The sequence below is a fragment of the Arvicanthis niloticus genome, chromosome 21, assembly GCF_011762505.2.
Source record: "Arvicanthis niloticus isolate mArvNil1 chromosome 21, mArvNil1.pat.X, whole genome shotgun sequence".
NCBI lineage: Eukaryota > Metazoa > Chordata > Mammalia > Rodentia > Muridae > Arvicanthis > Arvicanthis niloticus.
The window spans coordinates 44,427,090-44,451,241 of record NC_047678.1 but is presented as its reverse complement, the minus strand read 5'-3'; the positions used below and the strand labels follow the sequence as shown (position 1 = coordinate 44,451,241).

Genomic DNA, 24,152 nt, shown 5'->3' with positions numbered 1-24,152 from the left:
AGAGAGGAGAGGAGAGGAGGGTTTTACTCCTTGAAAGAGTATTGAGAAAAACACAGAACCACTCACTGAGCCTTCAGCCTACATGATCCCAGCCTTGCCCATGATCAACAAGGTGAAAGTAAACACCACTATGAGTATTAACAGCATAGCAAAAGCAAGGAGAGCTTGCAGCACGTGTGATCTAGGTAGTAAGCATAGGAGCCACTGAATTCACCCCAGGTCTTTGCCAAGTGGGAAGGGATTTCCATGGGCTTTGCCACAGCAGGGTCCTATCAGTGAAGCAAGTACTCACTGCTCCCTGCATGGACATGGTCAGAAAAGGCTTTGTCACACTGCTTATATTCACAGGGTTTCTTTCTAGTATATGTTCTTTTATGTATTTGTAGAAAACTGTGATATACAAATTTTGGGAACAAGCAAAATAAACATGTTCTAAGTACTGCTTTTTTGTTACTGGACCCCGTTTAATCATAGAACAAAACTATGTCCAAGTTCCTAGGCTCTAGGAGAGCTGGAGACTTCCCAGTAGCTGAACATCTTCTGCTCATCTTTTCTTCCAGAAACATAATGACTATTCCTACCCACAAAGAACAAATGGATACGATTTGTTAGATCATAAAATCTATATTCTGTATCCCTTGACATCGTTCAATCACATAAAGAAAGCCTCTATCCCTAAATGCTGACTGGTGGAAAAAATGTGTCTGTAACTCGGCACAGATGTTTGTGGTTTTCAAGATTAAAAGCTTTGTAACATGGGTTGCATTTCAGCCATTGAGTATCTTCTACAATCCTTACTGGTTAGTAGAGGCTTGATGACAATAAATTCTTGTCATCTGCATTGATGTGGTGTTGGAGTTGTATTGGATCTAAGCAGACCCATAACACAAAGGCTTTACCACATTGCTTACATGCATAGAATCTCTCTAGTATGAATACTTTCTCTCTAGTATGAATAGGATGAAGACTATAAAAATGTGCAAAGGCTTCACCATATTAAATACATTCATGAGATTTCTCTCCAGTATGAATTTTTTCATGCCTTTGAAGATGACTTTGACGTGCAAAGCCTTTACCACATTGGTTACATTCGTAGGGTTTCTCTCCAGTGTGTGTCCTTTTATGTACTTGGAAACTACTGTGACGTGCAAAGGCTTTGCCACAATGGTTACATTCATAGGGTTTCTCTCCAGTATGTGTTCTTTTATGAATTTGGAGATGACTGTGACGTGCAAAGGCTTTACCACACTGATCACATTCATAGGGTTTCTCTCCAGTATGTGTCCTTTTATGAATTTGGAGACTATTATGATATGAGAAGGCTTTATCACATTGATCACATTTATAAGGTTTCTCTCCGGTATGTGTTCTTTTATGTATTTGGAGATGACTGTAACATACAAAGGCTTTAGCACACTGGTTACATTCATAAGGTTTCTCTCCAGTATGTGTTCTGTTATGTACTTGGAGACTATTGTAATATGAAAAGGCTTTACCACATTGGTTACATTCATAAGGCTTCTCTCCAGTATGCGTTCTTTTATGTATTCGAAGATGATTGTGACATACAAAGGCTTTACCACATTGGTTACATTCATAGGGTTTCTCTCCAGTATGTGTTCTTTTATGTATTTGGAGATGACTGTGACATACAAATGCTTTACCACATTGATTGCATTCATAGGGTTTCTCTCCAGTATGTGTTCTTTTATGTATTCGGAGATGACTGTAACGTGCAAAGACTTCACAACATTGATTACATTTATAAGGTTTCTCTCCAGTATGAATTCTTTCATTCCTTTGAGGGTGACTTTGATATGCAAAGGATTTACAACATGGAGTATATTCAGAGATTTTCTCTCCAGTATGACTTCTTTCATGCCTGCAAAGATAATTGGCACATGTGAAAGGTTTACCACATTCATTACACTGATGAATCTTTTTATCTGTAGGAATGAATTTTATCATTTGGTTTAATGGTAAAGAGGAATCAGATCTTAATGTTTTATCACTTTATTTACATTCATGGTTGCCCTACATTTTGGGTTGTTTTGTGTCATTGAAGATACTTGTGATGGTAAGAGCATTTGTTGCATGTCTCACATTTGTAGCATCCTTTTTCTATAAAGTCTTTCACATATTTGAAGAAAACAGGAAAAACTCAGAGCTTTACTATACTGATTCCATTCATAAATTTTCCTTTAGCATAAGTCATATTACATTTGAAAGTGGACCAGGACAAACGAAGAATTTCCACATTTTTAGTACTCACCAGGATTTTCTGCAGTGCGAATTTATGGATATATTCCCAAGGAAGTTGGAATACCAACCAACTATAAACTTGTACTATATTCAGAAAGTCAACTAAAAGTGGGGGCTACTGTGTGTCTTCTAACTCTTCTGGGAGAGAGAGAGGTACTTTGCTTCTTTCAATATCCCTATGCTCAATATGACTTCAATCCATTATAACATATGATAAATCTATTTACAAAAGAGTAACAAATAAAATAACAAATGGGTAAACACATAGAATTCAGACTGTGCTCCTCATAGACATGTGGTATGATGATTAAGGTTTCTCCAGAACAACATTCTTGAGTCTAATAAACTGCCCATCTCACTAAATTCAGCAATATTACTACCAGTATAAGAGTAACCCTAGCTTCAATATGGTCAGATATTATAAGATTTTGAACACATATTTATCACCTAGTTAATGTTATTAACCTTTTACAAACTGAGTGGTATGACACTAGACAGATGGGCAGTTCCTCAGCATAGCTCTAATGGGACTATCATACAAATGGTGATATCTGTTAAGGCATTGTTTCTTTCTTAAAAGAATGCTTTGCAAACACAAATCAGATACTTGACATTGAGGTACATAGTTTTGTGAGAACTTAATAATTGCTCATATATTTAAAACAGGACTTTTTTTTTTACGCTGTTGGTTTTCTTTTAAAATTCCAGAACATATTATAATTTCTTCAGAGGCATATTCATATCAACTTGCACGTGAAAATTACCTTCCATGTCTTCTAGAACTTTGACAATGTTCTTCAATAGTATGGTCTTCCCAATTGTAGCCTAAAATATAGTACCAGAAAATGTATGATATATTATTGGAAATTAGGCAAAATTTAAGTTACTATCTTCAGTGAACCTTAGAACAATGTCTAACTTATTCACTTCGTTCTTCTTCATTCTCAACTGAAATTACAGAAAAGCATCAATAACAAAAAACAGTTATACCCTTAAAGAGTGAAACAAAATCCACTATCTTACCTATAGCAGTGAGGTTCCTGTAGGTCTCCAGCATCACATCTTTGTAGAGACTCTTCTGTGAAGGATCCAGCAAAGCCCATTCTTCTCGAGTGAAGTTCACATGCACATCATCATAGGTCATTGCATCCTAAAATATCCCACGCATGTGTACAAGAGAAAGCATGATAATGACAACACAATAAATGTATACTTCATTGACAATATGTTCATTTAATTCTGCTGTATCCTCCACTTATTTCATAAGTTTTATGTAAGCTCTAAGTCATTTAAGAAGAAAACTAAATAAGGTTCTGCCATTTCTTTTCTCTTTGAATAGGATATAGCCTTGCAAAAGAAATGCTAATTAACAGAACCACACACACACACACACACACACACACACACACAGAGAGAGAGAGAGAGAGAGAGAGAGAGAGAGAGAGAGAGAGAGAGAGAGAGAAGAGAGAGAAGCAAACGGATCAACAATACTAAGCACATACCAGGAAAGTTGTATGAACAATTACTAATTACAAAAAATAATGGGTAATCTGGGTGTATTGACTCATGCCTTTAATTCCAGCACCCAGGAGGCAGAGGCAGGTGTATCCGATTGACTTGGATGCCAGCATGGTTTGTGCAATGAATTCCAGAACAGTTAGTATATACATTAAAAACCTGAGTCTTGGGTTGGTGCACTGCACCCCACTCCACAATACTACCTGCCTCCTAAGAGGTTTGCTCTGACCTGACACACACACACATGGGATATCCCTGACCCACACCTGCTTGAACCCTAGCAAGCCACATGGGCTCTGCCCTGCCCTATCCTCCTCCTTCCTCCTTCTGGTCTGCACCTACACCTGCAGTGAGGATTGGTGCACTGCACTACACCCTACCCTCTGGCCAACACCAGTGAAAACCAGACAGCTAAAGGCAAGCACAAGAACATAATCAACAGAAGCTAATGTAATGTGGCACCATCAGAACCCAGCTCTCTTACCACAGCCAGCCCTGTAAATCCTAACACACCTGAAGAACAAGACTGTGACCTTAAACCCCATCTCATGAAGATGGTAGAGGCCTTTAAAGAAAATAAATAATTCTCTTAAAGTAATACAGGAAAACATAATCAAACAGGTAGAAGCACTTAAAGAGGAAACAAATAAATCCATTAAAGAAATACAAGAAAATACAATCAAACAGGCAAAGGATATGAATAAAATGGTCCAGGACCTAAAAATGAAAATAGAAGCAATAAACAAAATGCAAACAGAGGCAACCTTGGAGATGAAAAGCCTAGCAAAGAGTACAGAAATGACAGATGCAAGCATCATCAACAGAATACAAGAAATGGAAGAGTGAATCTCATGCATAGAAGATACCATAGAAGAAATTGATACATCAGTTAAAATATGCCAAATGTAAAATGTTCCTAATTCAAAACATCTAGGAAATCTGGGACACTATGAAAAGAACAAACCTAAAAATAATAGGAATAGAAGAGGGTGAAGATTCCCAGTACAAAAGGCCAGAAAACATCTTCAACAAAATCATAAAAGAAAACTTCCCTAACCTAAAGAAATGCCTAACCTAAAGAGAAGCTTAAAGAACACCAAACAGATTAGACTAGAAAAGGAAATTCTTCAACCACATAGTAATCAAAATACTTAATGTACAGAGCAAAGAAAGAATATTAAAAGCTTCAAGGGGAAAAGGCCAAGTAACATATAAAGGCAGACCTATCAGAATTATACCTGACTTCTCAACAAAGACTCTAAAAGCCAGGAGATCCTAGACAGATGTCTTGCAGACCCTGAGAGACCAGAGATGCCAGCCTAAGCTATTATAACTGGCAAAATTTTCAATCTCCATAGATGGAGAAGCTAAGATATTCCCTGACAAAACCAAATTTAAACAATATCTTTCTACTAATCCAGCCCTATAGAGGATACAAGAAGGAGAAGAGTAACAAAAGGAGGGTAAGTACACCCAAGAAATTAATAATCTCACAGCAAAACCAAAAAATCACACACAAACACACTTACCACCTCCAATATCAAAATAGCAGGAACTAACAAGCATTGGTTATAAATATCTCAACATCAATCAATGTACTCAATTTCTCAATAAAAAGATACAGGCTAACAGACTGGATACATAAACAGGACCCATCATTTTGCTGCATGAAAGAAACACACCTCAGCAACAAAGTTAGACACTACCTCAGTGTAAAGAACTGGAAAAAGGTTTTCTCAAGCAAACACACCCAAGAAACAAGCTGGAGTACCTATTCTAATATCTAATAAAATACTTTCAACCAAAGTTATCAAAAGAAATGGGGAAGGACACTTCATACTCATGAAAGTAAAATTCCACCAAGATGATATCTCAATTCTGAACATCTACGCTAAAAATGAAACATTAGTAAAGCTCAAATCACATATTGAACCCCACACAATAATAGTGGAGGACTTCAACACCCCACTTTCACCAATGGACAGGTCATCAAAACAGAAACTAAACAGAGAATTGTGTTATGAACCACATGGTAACAGATATCTATAGAATCACTCATCCAAAACCAAACCAAACCAAACCAAACCAAACCAAACCAAACCAAACCAAACCAAACCAAAACAAAACAAAACAAAACAAAACAAAACAAAACAAAAAAAAAATGCCTTCTTCTTAGCACCTCACAGAACCCCCTCTAAAACTGACCATATAATGAAGCCTCAACAGATACAAGAAGATTAAAATAACCCCATGCATTTTATCAGATCACCATGGATTAAGGCTGGACTTCAACAACAACAGAAACAACAGAAAGCCTACATAGTCATAGAAAATGAATAACTCTCTACTCAATGATTACTTGGTCAGGGAAGAAATAAATAAAGAAATTAAAGACTTTTTAGAATTAAATGAAAATGAAGGCACAACATACCAAAACTTATTGGATATGCTGAAAGCAGTGAACAGAGGAAAAATTCATATCACTAAGTCCCTTCATAAAGAAACTGGAGCGATCTCATACTAGCAACTTAAAAGCACAACTGAACAAAAAGAAACAAACAAACTAAAAGGAATAGATAGCAGGAAAGAATCAAACTCAGGCTGAAAACAATCAATTAGAAACAAAGAAAACAATACAAAGAATTGGCAAAATCAAGAGGTAATTTTTTGAGAAAAATCAACAAGATAGACAAATCCTAAGCTAAACTAACTAAAAGCCACAGAGACAGTATCCAAATTAAGGAAAACAGAAATGAAAAAGGAGGCATCACAACAGAAACCGAAAAAATTTAAAAACCCATTAGGTCATACTTCAAAAGCCTGTACTCCTACAAAACTGGAAAATGGTAATGAAATGTATGATTTTTTAGACAGATACCATGTACCAAAGTTAAATTAAGATCAGGTAAACTATATACACAGTCCCATAACCCCTAAGGAAATGGAAGCAGTCATTAAAATTCTCCCAACCAAAATTGAGCTAATACCAATACTCCTCAAACCATTCCACAAAATAGAAACAGAAGAAACATTGCTCAATTCATTCTGTGAAGCCACAATGACTCTAATGCCTAAACTACACAAAGACTCAAGAGAGAAAGAGAATTTCAGCTTAATTTTGTTTGGAGAGATCAGGGATGCAAGGCACATACCTAAACATAATACAAGCAATATACAGAAAGCCAATAGCAAACATCAAATTAAGTGGAAAAAAACTTGGAGCAATCCCAATAAAATCAAGGATAAGACAAGGTTGCCCATTTGCTCCCTGTCTATTCAATATAGTACTTGAAGTTCTAGTTAGAGTAATAAGACAACAAAAGATCAAGCGGATAAATTGAAAAGGAATAAGTCAAGGCATCACTACTCATGGATAATATGATAGTATACATAAGTGACCCCCAAAATTCTACCAGGAAACCCCTATAGCAGATAAACACTTCAGAGGGAATCACCATCCCTTACCTCAAGCTGTACTATAGAGCAATAGTGATAAAAAACTGCATGGTATTGATACAGAGACAGGCAGGAAGATCAATGGAATAGAATTGAAAACCCAGAAATAAACTCATACACCTATGGATACTTGATTTTTAACAAAAAAAGCCAAACCATATAATTGAAAAGGGAGAGCATCTTCAACAAATGGTGCTGGCCTAACTGGACACGTGCATGTAGAAGAATGCAAATAGATCCATATTTATCACCCTGCAGAAAACCCAAGTCCAAGTGGATCAAGAACCTCAACATAAAACTAGATACACCAAATCTCACAGAAGAGAAAGTGGGAAATAGCCTTGAATGCCTTGGTACAGGAAACAAATTCTTAAAGAAAACACCAGTGGCTCAGGCTATAAGATCATGGGACATCATGAAACTGAAAGTTTCTGTAAGGGAAAGGACACTGTCAATAGGACAAAATGGCAGCCTACAGATTGGGATTAGATCTTCACTAACGGTATATTTGACAGAGGGTCAAAAATACGGAAAATATATCCAAAAGCTAGAAAGAATTTAAAAAGTTAAGCACCAGCAAACCAATTAACTCAATTAAAAAACAGCTAAACAGAGAATTCTCAACAAAGGAATCTCAAATGGCCAAGAAGCACTTAAAGAAATATTCACCATCCACAGACATCAGGGAAAGGCAAATCAAAACAACCCTGAGATTCCACTTATACCCATCAGAGTGGCTAAGGTAAAAAATTCAGGGGATGACACATGTTGGCAAGGATGTGGAACAAGGGGAACACCCCTCCATTGCTGGTGGGAGTGCAAATGTACAATCTGGAAATCAATCTGGTAGTTTCTCTGAAAATTGGCAATAGTTCTACCTGAAGACCCAGCCATACCACTCATGGATATATACCCAAAAGATGCTCCACCATACCACAGGGACACTTGCTCAACTATGTTCATTGCAGTTTTATTCAAAATAGCCAGAAACTGGAAACAACCCAGATGCCCCTTGACCAAAAAAAATGAATACAGAAAATGTGGCTCATTTACAAAATGGAATACCACTCAGCTATTAAAAATGAGGAAATCACGAATTTTGCACGCAAATGGATGAAACTAGAAAATATCATCCTGAGTTAGGTAACCTAGATCCAAAAGGACATGCATGGTTTGTACTCACTGATAAGTGGATACTAGCCATAAAATACAGGATACTCAGGATACACCCCATAGACCCAAAGAAATTAAACAAGGAGGGCCCAAGTGAGGATGCCTGAATCTCACTTAGAAGGAGGAAACAAAATAGTCATAGGAGGCAGAAGGAGGAGGGAAGAGGGTGGGATGGGGAGGGCGGGGAATGGGGGCCAGGATCAGGTGTGCTTATAGACAGGAGAGAGACCCAGAGAACTAGGAGAATGAAGGGAAATCTGCAGCTGCAGGGAGTAGGAGGGTTGGGAGAATCTTTAGGAAGTCCCAGAGACCTGAGATTGGGGAGGATCCCAGGAACCAATGGAGGTGAACTTAGCTGAAATGCCTAACAGTGGGGACAAGAAATATGAAGAGGCCATCTCCTGTAGCCAGGCAGGACCCCAGAGGGATAAGGACATCAAGCCATCTACAAATATGTCCTGTCTAAAAGAAATGCAGGGACAAAAATGGAGCAGAGACTGAAAAAAATGACCAACCAATAACTGATCTAACTTGAAACCCATCCATGGGCAAACACCAATCCCTGACCTTATTAATGATACTCTGTTATGCTTGCAGACAGGAGCCTAGGGTAACTGCTCTATCATACAGCAGCTGAGTGAGAAAGACACAGACGGCCACAGCCAAACATTGGATGGGAGTAGGAGAGCCTTATAGAAGAGTTGGGGGAAGGATTGAAGGCCCTGAATGGGGCTGGGAACTCCACAGGAGGACCAACAGAGTCACCTAATCTGGACTTCTGGGGACTCACAGAGACTGAGCCACTAACCCAAGAACCCACACAGGCTGGAACAAGGCACACGTATAGCACATGTGCAGCTCAGTCTCCATGCAGCACCCCAACAACTGAAGCAGAGGCTCTCCTTTCTCCAACAGGGGTGCTTTGTGGGAAAGGATGTGCCTAGTCTAGTGGAGATTTGATGAGCCAGGGTAGGGAGATACCCAAGTGGGACCCTACCCTCTTAGAGGAGAAGGGGAGAGGAAGTGGGGGGATGGTCTTGGGGGGGGGGGTGGCTGGGAGAAAGGCAGCATTTGGGAAGTAAATAATAAATGAATAAATAAATATTTTTTTTAAAAAAGACCCCAACTCTTCTGCAAGAATCAGACAAACAAGATAGAAAGAACTCAGATGTCTTTACAGAAGTTCCTACAAAGAATTCTATATTCACCCCAGTTCTGCATTCATCTTGCAGAAACCTGAAGTACCCCGGTTTAAACTCTAATATTAGTAAGATCTTACTGAAAGGGAATACATGTTTAAACAGTTACAAGTGAACAGATGAAAATGTTAGCAATGTAAATGTTGATAACAAATGGGCAACACAGGGCAGGAGGGATGGCTCAGCAGCTACGAGCACTTGCTGGTCTTGCAATTATGTACATGGGGCTCACAACTATCCACCATTCCACATTCAGGAGTTCTGAGGCTATCTTCTGTCAAGGCCCATGTGAGAGGAATGGCAAACAGCTTTCGTACTCATGGAGAATCACCCACTGGTTAGCACAGCCATGATGGGTGTGTCTTGGAGAGACGCATGATGCACAGGACTGTGTCTTGAGGACTTCATGCTGTTATGGAGTTTCATTCTGCTCGTTGTCCTCGTGGTCACCATGTCCCTCCTAATCTATGAGTTATATGACAACTCTAAGGGGGTTTCCAGCTCCTCACTGGGCAGTGTCACTGGCACTCACAATAATAGTGATTGACCTTTTTCAGGCATTGCTATTAGAATGAATTAATGATTCAACTACCACCCTCAGAAAGAACTTAGAGGTGTAGATTGTTATTAATAATCACCACCCTTACCAAGAGTTTGGAGATGCAGATTGTTAGTACAGTTATGTGAAGATGTTTTTGCTAGTGACTTTGATGTAGAAAATACTGAGGAACATTTTAACAGAAAAGCACACTCTTGATAGTTGAGCCAGGGATTTTCTGAAGTCAGGGAACAAGAACAATGGCAGCCCGGCTAGTGCTAGCAGATGGGACTTTCTTGTTTAAGATGGGTTGGTGATCAACGTGATGACTGATTTCTTGTACCCATTTTTGCCCTCAGCTTCCTGATATGATTCAATAAAAATTGTTAGTAAGTGGGTGTGCACCCTGAGGACTTGAGGTAGAAATGATTGGTTTTTTATATTAAAGTTTAGATTTGTGATTCTTTTAAGATTTTTTATAAGATCACTTTTTAAGATAAATAATAAAATGATTCATCCTTTCTTTATAACTGCAAATTGTAGCCTGACAGTAAGAGAAACTGGTCGAGAAAAATATCTTGCTGGCTTACACTTAGTTAATCTATAACAAGTTGCTTAGACAGGAATTTATGTGGGTTCTTGGGAATAATTTATTTTTCCCTATTATATGTAAAATGTCTAATCATTTAAGGGTATTGGGGAACATGCTGGCTTTTTATTTTATTTATTATTTTTTTACTTATACTCACTGTAATCATTCACTTAAAGGAAAACAGAATGTAACCATGTTGTAATTTTTATACTGCTTGAAAGATTTTGCTGGGGGATATAACTGTGGAAGAAAAATAAAGTTGATGAAGCTTTGCTTTGTCTACCAAGTGTGTGTGAGTGTGTCTGTTTCACATCATCACTGACCCCACATCCCCTCCTTGGATCACACTGCTGGAGCAAGCCTCCAACAATCTCCTGACTACTGATTTATATATGTAATATATATATATATTACATATATAAATATATATTTTACATATATATTTATATATGTAATATATATATTACATATATAAATATATATTTTACATATATATTTATATATGTAATATATATTACATATAAAAATCTATATATAAATATATAAATATATATAAATATATTCATATATAAACATATATTTATATATAAATATACACTTTATATATATAAATATATATAAAAGTATATATATATAAATATATATAAAAGTATATATATAAATATATATAAAAGTATATATATAAATATATATAAAAGTATATATATATATATATATATATATATATATGCATACACATACATACACACACTTTTCCATCATCTCTGATTGGTTAGATCAGCCAATTAGCTGGGTAGACAAAAAGAGGGCAGGATTCCAGTCAGGGGATTGTGCCCTTCCCCCCACCATGGGCAGGCCTGAGAGACCTTGTTTACCACAACAAGACCAAGTGATAGGATCTAGGTGGAGTTACCCACCTTGGCTGCCCAGAACACAGAAGCAGAACTGCCCCTGGGCTTGCCTTGAGACATCTCTGGCCGTGACCTGGAACAGACTATGGACTATCCCACCCATCTGAAACCAGGAGGGGTTGTGGGTTGGGTCTTCCCCTTTAAATTGAGAGCTGAACATTAAAGCTTTGAGCTTTGAGCTTTGATCAGAGAACTTTTTTCTTGGCTTCATCTCTTCTCGCCCTCCAGCCCCCTTCATTCCCAGCCCCCCTTTCAGGTGAACCCAGTTGACTTGTGGCCGCACAGGGGATCCCAAGAACAGCATCAATAGAGTGATGGAGGTGGGAAGAGAAAGAGAGAGGGAGAAGGAGATGGACCAGGAGACCACAAGGAAGAAGAGAAGAACCAGATGGATTCACCACCAGGTCCCTATGAGAGAGCAGCCATGAGGACATACATGAACCAGAGTGAGCCAGGGTAAGACTCAGATGGCAGGGAAAGAACCACGTGGCTGGGAAGTAGCCAAGATTGTACAATGGAGTTAGAATAGATGAGTATCTGCCCGGTTACAGGGCTTGTAGCTTGTTAATAAATGTATTAGGTCTTCGCGTCATTTACTTGGGAGCTAAAATGGGCTAGAGTGGGCACAGAAACATCCTGACATTATTTGAGAGCAAAGAGGGTGAAGCAACCCCCCCCCCCGAATTACATTTACATTTGGCACCCATCATATTAGGCACAGAATCTAAACTTAGACAGAAATACAAACTTAGAAAGAAGCAGGCTTAGAGCCTAAAACATTCTGGGTGGGAGGAGCAATGAAGCACTTCCCAGGAATGGGCGGGCTCTCTGTGATGCCAGGCAGGCTGCTCTGTGAGCTGGACACATGCAGAGAAATAGCCAATACCCGAGAACTCGAGACCAGGCAACAGAGATAAGAAGCAACTGGGAAGTTGGAAATAGACGCAGCTTACTCCAATGCAGTCCCTAAAGCAAGCACAGAGAGCAAAGAACCACTGTTGTACACTAAGGCTGATAAAATGGCAGAAGCCACCCATCAAGAAGGCCACTACGATTCCCCCCCACACTCCCCACTCCCTCCCCCCCTCCTCCCCCCCAGCTCTGCAGCTGAGGGTTAACAGTGAAGAGCAGAACTCCATACCAAGGCTGGAAGAGGAGCGCACAAGCCTCCCATGAGGGCTCACAACCTTACCAGAGTGAACTGAGGTCGCAAATGGAGGCTGGCCCAAGGGCCCAAGACAGGCGTCTTGAACGCATATCAGCCGAAAGAGGTCCCAAAATACAGAAGCTATGGTTTGCCCAAAAGAACCGGGGAAACGCCTTTCTGTGAGCTGAGATGGACAGAGGGAAACAGAGACACAAGAAGAAATCTGATTACAGATGAAGGGAAAAAATGAATATAAAATAGATGAGTATCTGCCTAGTTATACTAGTCTGTCATTTATTCAGGAACTAAAATGGGGTAGAGTTGGGGTGGGGGAATGTGTAGAAATGCCCTGTTGTTATTGGGACGTATAGGGGATGTAGCGAATCACCCAGAATTACATTTATGACAAGTTGTCCAGCGACTCCTCATCAACTCGACAGGGTCCAGTGCTAAAAGCACAAGTAGACACAGTTTAGCTGGTACCAGGATTTTCGAGAGAAGCCAAAGGAGTGAGAAATCACGCTGGAAAAATGAAGCCTCATCCAGGAAAATGGCCAGACTCAAAGAAGCATTTAAGCAGAGTTAGAGAGAGAAGTCACCAATTGTTAGTGGCAGATGGAGTGCCTAGTGGACCAGAAAGCAGAAGGCATAGTAGGCAGCTGGGAGCCCAGTGTGGTTAGACACCAAGAGCTCTCAGGAACAATGTTATGGAATATAATACAGCAAGGAGTATCTTTGGTGGGACCATGCCAAGTTGTAACTCTGAGAAATTACACCATATAATAGATCTGGTGCAAAAGAGGCTTATTGGGGGGAGGGTCGAGAATTGAGGACCTGGGGAAGAGATAGAGGCAGACAGATAAGAGAGCAGAGAGGCATGAAGGCAGAGAGGTAGCATCTGTAGAGAACAGAGAGACTGAATGCACACACACACACACACACACACACACACAGAGAGAGAGAGAGAGAGAGAGAGAGAGAGAGAGAGAGAATATGCAAAAAGAGGGAGCAAGCTGGGGTGGCTGGTGGTCCTTTCATATGCAGCATGCACGTGGCATGCCTGGCAGCAGGTGATGACAGCAGATAATGACATAAGCAGTTGCTAGGTCCCTGAGAGTAGGTCAATGGAATGGTTTGTACTAACAACTACAGAATAGAGATGGAAGAGAGAACCTTGGGCATAGGAAAAATGGATACGAGGGTCAAAAAAAAAAAAAAAAAAATCAAACGTAAAAGTCTCCTGGCTTAAAACATTCAGAAACTCAGGGACATTATGAGAAGACAAGAACTAAATAAACAAAACAGAGGAACAATACTAGCTCAAGGGTCCAGAAAATATTTTCAACAAAATCACAAAAGAAAATTTTGAATAGAAATAAAAAGATGTCTATCAAAGTATAAGAAGCATACAAAATACTAAATAAATTGGACTGGGAAAAAATGTCCCTTTGCCACATAATAATTAAAACACTAAACATAGAGAACAAAAAAAGAATATGAAAAGCTGCAATGGAGAAATAAAACATAACAACAAGACCAAGTAACATATAAAAGGAGGCCTATTAGAATTATTCCTGTCTTCTCAAAGTAGATTCCAGAAGCCAGGAGGGCTTGGACATGTGCTGCAGACTTGAAGAAACTACAGATGCCAGTCAGATCACTCTACTGTCTTAGTTAGGGTTTTAGTGCTGTGAAGAGGCACCATGACCAAGACAACTCTTATAAGGACAACATTTAATTGGGACTGGCTTACGGGTTCAGAGGTTCAGTCCATTATTATAAAGGTGGAAGCATGGCAGACATAGTACAGGAGGAGCTGAGAGTTCTACATCTTCATCTGAAGACTGCTAGGAGAAGACTGACTTCCAGGCAGCTAGGATGAGGGTCTAAAAACCCACACCCACAGTGACACACTGACTCCAACAAGGCTACACCTCCTAATAGTGCCACTCCTTGGGCCAAACATGTACAAACCATCACATTCCACTCCTTGGCCCCCATAGGCTTGTTCAAATACATGATTCTATGGGGGCCATACCTAGCATAATTAAAAAAAGTACATTTAGTCCAACTTCCAAAGTCCCCATGGTCTATAGCTGTCTCAACCACAGTAAAAGTCCACAGTTCAAAATCTCTTCTGAGATTCATCCAATCACTTAACTGTAATCTCCAAAGCAAGACAGGAAACGTGCTGAGAAAACTCCACTCTTTCTCCTGGGCTGGTCCCACTCCCTATAGCAGCTTTCCTCAGCAGATACCTCACAGCTCTGGCATCTCGTACATCTTGGTGTCTCCAAGGCAACGTCAACAGTTACAGCTTCTTGTTCCACTGTCTGGGATCCACACAGGATCTTCTGGGCTCCTCCAAAGGCCTTGAATCAGATCTCCAGCTCTGTTCTCTGTAGCACTCGAGGCTCTGGTTGGCTCCACTCCACTGCTGCTGCTACTCTTTGTGATCATCCCATGATATAGGCATCTCCAGGACACTGGGGTCTTCTGCTGCAGCTAGGTAGGCTTCACCAATGGCCTCTCTTCTTGATGTCAAGCCTCAACTTCTTTGCATGACCCCTTTGATGGTCCTGGGCCATCAACTGCAACTGAGGCTGCACCTACACCAATGGCCTTCCGTGGCCTCTCACAGTGCCAAGCCTCAGCTGCTCTTCATGACCCCTTCATGCCTTCAAACCCAGTACCACCTGGGTGATTCTTAAACTTTACCAAATCCAGCTGCAACACAAGGTACAACCTTGGCTATCTCTGGAACACAGCTCCTTTGTGCTCTCAGAAAACACTTCCCAGGTTTCACTTCAGTGATGCTGGTCTCTTCTTAATCACCACTAATTTCTTAGCTCCAGCTAACCTGCATCAATTGTCCCAGTGGTTACATGAGTAGTCTCAGAGCTACATGGTCAAAGCTGCCGAGGTCTGTTGCTTACTGGAGCTGGAACAACTTATTACATGGAGTTGGTAATAATTTAACTCCTTCACTCCCTAAGCTTGGCTGTCCTGGAACTTGCTCTGTAGACTGATCCTGAGCTCTGCACACCCGTCTCCTAGCTTCTAGGTAAAGCTTTCCTTCACCTAGAACTTGCTTTGTCCCAGGCTGGCCCAGAATTTTTCTTGGCTTTGTCTCATGAGATTAAGGGTGTGTGTCACCATGCCTGGATCTAAACTGGGTAGGAATGTGCCCCCAAGTCCCACTCCCTGAATCTGTTATCCCCTAGAACATAGAATTCAGCTCCATGCTATTCTCTGGTGCCCCTTTAATACTTGAAACACGTATTTTGTATTTTTCCTTTCTCAGCTTGCTCCTTTTCATCAAAACGCTCTTCATAAGACTAAACCAGAGAACAAAGTCTCTGTTGGGCTTTTCTGAGACTTCCTTTGTCAATGCAATTAGTACAAATATCTTTACCTTAGTCTCAGGTGGACTCTTCAGACAAGGGCAAAAAGCAGTCACATTGTTCACCAAAATACCACAAAAACAGTCTATGGGCCATATACTGAAATTCTCCACTGAAACCTCTTGAACCAGGCTTCCACAGTTCAAATCACTCTCAGCAACAAAGACTTCTATATTCCTACTAGGGTGGCCCATTAAGCTCCACTCAAAGCATTTCACTGCTTTCCAAATCTAAAGTCCCCCAATCCACATTCTTCCAAACAGAAACATGGTCAGGCCTATCACAGCAATACCCCAGTCCCTGGTACCAACTTCTGTCTTAGTGCTTTACTGCTGTGAACAGACATCATGACCAAGACAACTCTTACAAGGACAACATTTAATTGGGGCTGGCTTACAGGTTCAGAGGTTCAGTCCATTATCATCAAGGTGAAAACATGGCAGCATCTAGGCAGGCATAGTGCAGGAGGAACTGAGAGTTCTACATCTTCATTTGAAGGATACTAGGAGAAGACTGACTTCCAGGCAGCTAGGAAGAGGGTCTTAAAGCCCCCCCACACAGTGACACACCTACTTTAACAAGGCAACACCTCCTAACAGTCCAATCCCTGGGCCAAGCATATACAAACCACCACATATACCCAGAAAAATTGTAATCATCAGAAATAGAGAAAATAATATGCTCCATGATTCTTGTGGCTTCAGGTAAACCCATCCCCACTGAAGCATACACACAAAACAAGGTTGAAGAATAATTTAATGTCTGCTTCCAGACACATGGATTATGGCACAAGATGGGGAAGCCGCCCTATCCATACCATGAATACCTTGGAAAACTTTGCATCTCAGAAACTCCTTTTTTACTCTCAAACTGAATTTCCCCGAATCATGCCAGCATGGATGGTGGTAGTGGAAAGGTAAAATTAATCTAATCGGGCTGGTGAGATGGCTCAGTGGTTAAGAGCACTGACTGCTCTTCCAAAGTTCCTGAGTTCAATTCCCAGCAACCACATGGTGGCTCACAACCATCTGTAATGGGATCTGATGCCTTCTTCTGGTGTCTCTGAAGACAGCAACAGTGTATTCACATACATAAAATAAATAAATCTTAAAAAAATATATATTCTAATCAAGTATTGCTGAAAGAAGATCCCATCACCTCCTCTCTTCCACTTCCAAAACAGTTTATAAACTATTCCAGTTCCAAAACTATTTATAAAATGTATCACAAAAGCAAAACAAACAAACAAACAAACAAACAAACAAAACTGAATGCAAGGTTGAGGATTTCCAGAAACCAGACCTGTAGTTTTCTAATCTGTCTTCCTGCTGTACACCAAACCAATGCCTATGTGTGCACACTGGATAGCGATGTTATAAGCACCACAGCTTTCCACTGCCAGGGCTACAGGCTCCTCCTTCCCCTACCCTGACCTCACCTCCCACCACACAAGGAATCCACACTAATTGATTACCTGATTTCTCATTGCCAATGCCAACTACTGTAAAGGCAGGAAGGCTATCACCTTCCTTTCTCCTTGTCCCTTCCTGTGCTGTGACTAGACCAGCTTCAAAGTTGGTCACTGAAGTCAATTCTTACATGAGTCTGTCTTTACGTGTAATTCCTGCAAAAAAGCCAGGGAGGTTGGAGGACACTCATTCACTGGTGCCTTCTCCTTCACCTGACCAGTCAGGGCCCGGCCTGAAAGGAGTTGCAGGGTTTTCTTCCAAGCACAGGGCAGCAGAGGTAAGATTAGGTGTTCAAAGCAAGTCTTAACTACACAGCATGAGGAAAGGGTGAACTACAGGAGATGTTACTCTAATCAGAAACAAATATGAAAGCACTTGAGCAAAAGGAATGAAATTCTTAATGACTGGGAAACACTGGAGAGTAGAAACAAAAGATTAGCACAGTAATACGCAAAGAAAATGAAATTTAAAAAGTAATACCAACAATTGGCTATTTAAAAAGATCAATAAAATAAAAAAAACACATAGGTATACTGACTTTGAAAAAAGAGCACACCATTCCCTGGTAGAGAGAATGGCGTTAATAAGATAGTGTTGGACCTTGTCCCTATCCCTATGTACAATGCTAGCTTCTGAGATCTGTAATCTGACAAACACAGCACAGCCAATGTGTTTCTGAGCTGACTTAACTGTGTCAACAAAGACTATATACCTCTTCATAGGACAGTCTCCTCACTGGAAATTCATTATTCATTGGCTCAAGCTAACCTACCCACATTATACAGCCCCCAACTCTGGTCTGTTTTCCTTCACAAACATGAATTAATACATGCTGGGAAATTACAACATTACTCACCCTGATTGAATCAGGCCTTTCTTCATAGCGGTGGCCGCTGATGCTGACACCCTTAAATTTAGCCTGTGATCTAGCTATTGCCTATCCTGTTTCACTATGCAGTGTATATAGTAAACTGTTCCTCCTGCTCTGGTCTAAAGGCAGAAGCCATGCTCCACATGCAAAGCCTTCTCCTGTCACTGCAATGAACAGTTCACACTCAAATAAGTAATTTAAAAACTCTGTTGTGGTACAGCCTTTTAACTAAATGATTTAGGATATTTAATAAGGAGGAAAGCAAGGTCATTGCCCTGGGGAGCAACAGACTGGGATGAAGGTGACCCGAGTAAATAGAGTTTTTCTCAGAAACATTTTTCTAAAAGGCTGAAGATGCAGCTCTCCTAGAATTAATATGCCTTCCCAGGGAGAAATTATTACACACACAATTAAAAGATCACTTGAGAAAATCTCTTTAGTGACAGCATGCATTCAACTCTGGCTACTTCTCAAAGAAGAGCCAGCTGAGAATAGATTTTATTTTCCACCTATGCTGTCACCCATATGGAGACTGGAGACTGCAAGTCTAGCCTCGTAGACAGACATTTACACAGCAAACACATTCCCAGAATGCTTTTTTTTTTTTTTTTTGATTTATTTATTTTATGTATATGAGTACACTGTTGCTGCCTTCAGACACACCAGAAGAGGGCGTTGGATTCTATTACAGATGGCTGTGAGCCACCATGTGGTTGCTGGAAATTGAACTCAGGCCCTCTGGAAAGATGGCTCAGTGGTTAAGAGCACTGACTCCTCTTCCAGTAGTGGCCTTGGGACTGATAACCAAAACCCCAAATGGTGGGAACAGCTGTGTTCTCAGAATCTGTAGGAACCCCTCCCAAAGGCCCTGGCCCCAGGCCATTATCAGCTTTCCTAAGCATATTCCTGGTATTAGAGAAGGGCTCTGTTTTATATCTATAGCCAGGGCCTCAGGGAAAGCTCCCAAGGCCTAAGCCCCAGACTAGCACTCAACACAACCATGGTTTTTGTTTTTTATAAACCTTTTCAAACGGTTGTCACCTGGTGTCATCTTGCCCATGTGGAAGAACTATGCTTTTCTCAAGGAAACCAAACCTTTATGCCACACCAGGCCTTACAGTTGGTTGTGATCCTGTAAGGCCCCATAGAACAGCTTGTTAGAGGCCTGTTCTTTGATATGGGGATGGGCCTAGTGGCTGGTTGTAAATCAGGGTTGTTTCCCTTGTTATGGTTTAGAGCCATTTTTCTGGACAGTCCTGGTGAACAAACATGTGTATCTTAGCATCCTAACCTCTAACAGGCCTGGTTAGCATACACTTATCTATGGAGTGTTTTACAGGCTAAGTTCTACTTGGTGTGACTTACCATCTCCTAAGCATTAGTAAATCCTTTATGTCATCAATTCTACTCTTCTACACCCCAGCTTGATACTAAATGTCTACCCAGCACATGAGATGCCTTTTACAGCCTTCACAAAATCAACTCCTAAAGGATCCTACACCTTAATGTTAAATGCTAAGAACAGAACTTGTAGAAACCAGAGCTCTCTGGATTTGGCATCAAGCCAAGGATGTTTCTAAATACAAGCCACTTTTCCAAATGTTCTGGGCACATGCAGCCCCTACAGAGAAGTTATTCAGTGGCTACTGCTGGGTCCAGCGAGCGGCTAGGTCCTCCCAGGCGGCCGCATTTGCCCGCCGGTTGCCACCCTGTCCCGGAGGAAAAAAACACATCAGCTCCCGCTCCTCCCAGTTGTTGGCAGTGACCCTGTGCTCACCATGTCACAACTTTGGAGCTTGACTGAGCGGCCTTCACAGCATCCCGTGGTAAAACAGAAAGCACAGCATATCAAAACATTAAGCCCTGCTCAGGGCACCCGGAAGAATCCGCCTCTTCTTCTGACTGGCCGGTTTGGCTGACGCCTCTGATTGGGCAATGAGTTTTGAGTGACATGAGCACCTCCCTTAGCGTTAGCGTGTGCTTAAAGGACATAGTGTAGAAATGTTCCTGGCCCGGAATTCCAGTCCAGGGCCAGACGTTTACAAGATCTGCAGGAATTTTCATTTCGGTTTCAAGATCTGCAAGAATTTTCCTTTCGGTAGCACTAGTGCTTGTCCTCCAATAGCTTACTCATCTGTCTGCCCCGCCAGCCCCTGGGAGGACTCCACCTACCGCTGCTGTGCTGCCCGCTCCTCCCCTTTGTGGGCAGTGACCCTGTGCTCACAGGTCCTGACTTCAGCCAGAGATCCCCTCACAGCACTCAATAGGCTCTTTCCCTTCTTACTCTGGAATCAAGGTGGATAGCTTGCACAGCCCATTCCTCAACTTGCAGTGGAGTTATCAGTCTGTCCCACATGTAGAAGGGTGCCCAGGATAGTAACCATTAGAGAGACACTTTGGGAAACAAGAATTTTGTTTTGTGGCTGTCGGGATTCAGAGCTGAAACAAGCTGCTGACATGCATACATTTAACACACCAAAGCTGATGGGACTTGCAGGTTCTCCCAGCTCTACTCAGTCCCCACCTGTTACAGGGCATGGCTGGCACACTTCACCTTGTACCTTGAACTTTCCAATCTCAGGACTGGGCTTTCCCTCCCCCAGAGGCTCTTGCTATAGAATCCAGACATTTTGTACGCTGTGTGTCTTTGTTTCTCTGTCTCTGTGTCTCTCCCTCCTTGTCCCTATCCTGTCCTTCCCTCTCCTTCCCCCTCCACTTTTCCTCTCACTCACTCCCCTCTCCCCGCATTTTTGTCTTCCAGCTTGCCTTGCTCCATATTTCTCTTTCTCCCCACCACCCTCCTCATTCTACTCACCGACAGGAAATTCTCTGACCTCCATGGGAACTAGTGAACCCTCTGGTACCTTGGGATCCATGAACCCCCTAGAGAGCTGCTCCCAACAAACCCGCAAATACTCTAATTTGGCTTGGGTAGAATCCTTCATGCTGGACTTAGGTAAACCGCAGTTAGTAGTCACCTAGTAGGCATGAGATCCCTGGGAGGAAAAAAGGAAACAGATGACAAACCCCGTGGAGCACTATTGTTAGCCGGCATGTCTTCCTCAGTGGGACGGTGAACACAGGTCCACACACGGAGCTGTAATAGTAAAGGTTCTCTAAGGTGAACTGACCTGATAGGGTGGATCTATGTATACAGAAAGTGGGCTCATTAGACTATTTCACAGGCTGTGGTCCAACTAGACCAACAATGGCTATCTAAGAGTGGTTCAGTTCATGTTGTTGTATGTCTCAGCTGGTCTTCAGTATAGACCAGAATATTAAGTAGGTTCTAATGCCAATAAAAAATAAACTTGTTAGCCAGAGGTAGGGCAAGCAGATAATGAGAAGGAGCTACCACCTCAGATATGTCCTTTATATATGTCGGCTACTGTGGGAAGATGTGGCCTAGAGCTTATCACCTCAAGAGAGACAGTTAAAGGTTTTTTCCATTTCAAAAGCTATAATTAAGAAAACTCCCACAGTACCCAACTCTTTGGATTTTAGTTAATTTCAGATGTAGCCAAGACAGAAGAGCTGAGGAAGATTTTCCCCCTTGTGGCAGGCAAGGAGAGCATGGGAGTCCTTTTCAAAGCAATACTTTTCTTCAACAGAGGAAGCACTGAGATTTTTACTTATGGAGTCTGGATATAAGTTTGCCTACTCCTAAGCATGCTAAGTTAAATCCTTTTCTGAACATGGTCACAACGAAAACGCAGAGTTCTTTACAGGCATTCTTAGCTCAGAGTCATGCAGAAACATATGTAAATTATAAAAATGATGGACAGAGATGCCTCTGGAATGTTCACCTTATGCTACAAGGTCTTAGCTCAAAATCAAGCAAATAACACTATAAAAGTAGATGGCTTAGAAGTTGATGCTACCTTTCAATTGTTAGTATTCTGTCTAAACTCCACCTCCACAGTTACCTGGCAACAGCCAGGTATGGCTCCCCCCCCCACACACAGTTACCTGGCAACAGCCAAGTAGACCTGGCCTACTATAAAAGGGGCTACTTGCCCTCTCCTCTCTCTCTTACTGTCTTGCCTCTAGCTTCTCTGTCTCCTTGTCCCTCCCCCTTTCCCTTCCCCCTCTCTTCACGGGGTCATGGCCTGCCTCTACTTCTCACTATCTGCCTCTATTTCCCTCTCAGCTCCCCTCCCCATGCCCTAAATAAACTCTATTCTAAATACTATACTGGTGTGTGACTGGTCCCTCACGAGAAGAGATGCCTCTATATGGGCCTGCTGAGACATCCCCTTCCCCATATTTCTCAACACACCCACAGAACAAACTCTCTTTATCTCTTTATCTTTTTATAAACACTTCATCAATCATGATACATGATCTAACAGCCACAATTCTCATATATACAAAAGACAGAGAGCACAAATCTTAAGACTTCAAGGAAATACTTCCTTCCATCTTGGGACCATTAATTGGATTATTTTTGCTTATTTCCTTTGGTCCCTGGGCCTTAAATAGGTTGACTAGTTTTGTGAAACAACAGATAGATAATCTGATAGCAAAATCTATTCAGATACATTATCATAAGTTAGCTATGGAGGACCATGAGACTCAAGATGAGATTGCTACTTTATCCAGGGTGTTCCCAAGTCCCATCTCCACCCAACCTAAAAGAGGGGACTTCCACCCATAGACCAAGCAGAGAGGAGCCACCCAGAAACCCCTCTGACTGGAGATCTGAATTCTTGCTTAGGCTGCAAGGCTAAGCACTACAAGGGAATATAAATAAAAGTTAAAAATATGTTTCCGGGTTCCCTGAGGGACAAGCCTGACTGCATAGGGGTTGATGTCAAAAGTATCCCTTCTCCAGGAAAAAGACATCAGGATGGGTATGGCTCTCATGCCTCACTGGACAACAGCAGGAAGACCGGAGCCATTACAAGGTCCCCTTTAATTACTGGAGGTCAGGCCTGTATCCCTGCCTTGGCAAGATTAGAATCGCCACAGCCCTTCTATACTTGAAGAAGGGAGAAGTCAGGGGCAGCCCTGCTTATACACTGAAGGTCCAAAATCAGCCATAAGCCTAAAATCAGCAATAGGCCTGACATACATGCCTGCTAACACAAAGTCTTGGGTCTCTATGGAAAAACACTGAAACAGATGGCTATAAGCTATTGTGAACAGGCAGCTTTTGTGGAAATCTACCAGCCTGAGTACTCATAGACCTTGTAAATAAGCAGCCTTGGCGGATAGTACCAACTTAGATGAGGACAAGTGAATCATAGGCAGAGTCATAGTGACCTGACCCCTGAACCTTCACCCAGCTGATACCCTGTTCTGAAAGATATCTGTAGTCCCCCTGAACACCTATGCTCCTGTGTCATCCCCTTCCCCACATCCTGCATTTTTGTGTTTATAACCCCAGTGTTAAAAAGTTATGATTTGATAATAAAATAAAGATAGAAAAAACAAAACAAAAAAAAACTTCAAGGAAAATTCACCTATCAGCACTGTGGGCGTTGTTCTCAGAGGAAGAGCTTTGCTGAGCCATTCTAACCTCGGAATAAGGCTCCCTTTGCCTCTAAGCAGGCTGGCTCAGAGGGAAGCCACAATTGTCTCTATGCAGGACCAGAGAAGTTCATTTTAAC

General features: G+C 41.4%; 1 protein-coding gene across 3 annotated transcripts in view; it reads right to left on the bottom strand.

Moving 5' to 3' along the window:
- Nucleotides 1-449: 449 nt before the first annotated feature.
- LOC117725092 (zinc finger protein 120-like) overlaps nt 450-24,152 on the bottom strand; it is a 49,237-nt gene continuing 25,534 nt past the window's right edge. Inside the window, exons 1-5 of one of the 3 annotated variants that reach the window (XM_076917697.1) lie at nt 20,318-20,450; nt 3,286-3,412; nt 3,027-3,087; nt 1,761-1,882; nt 450-577 (exon numbers count right to left, since the gene is read on the bottom strand). In XM_076917697.1, coding sequence (XP_076773812.1) covers nt 576-577; nt 1,761-1,882; nt 3,027-3,087; nt 3,286-3,412; nt 20,318-20,320 — 315 coding nt within the window. In that variant the 5' untranslated portion in view covers nt 20,321-20,450 and the 3' untranslated portion in view covers nt 450-575. Of the gene's footprint in view, nt 578-609; nt 1,883-3,026; nt 3,088-3,285; nt 3,413-20,317; nt 20,451-24,152 lie in introns of those variants that run through there. The other 2 variants (XM_076917696.1, XM_034525063.3) reach the window with 2 other exon arrangements.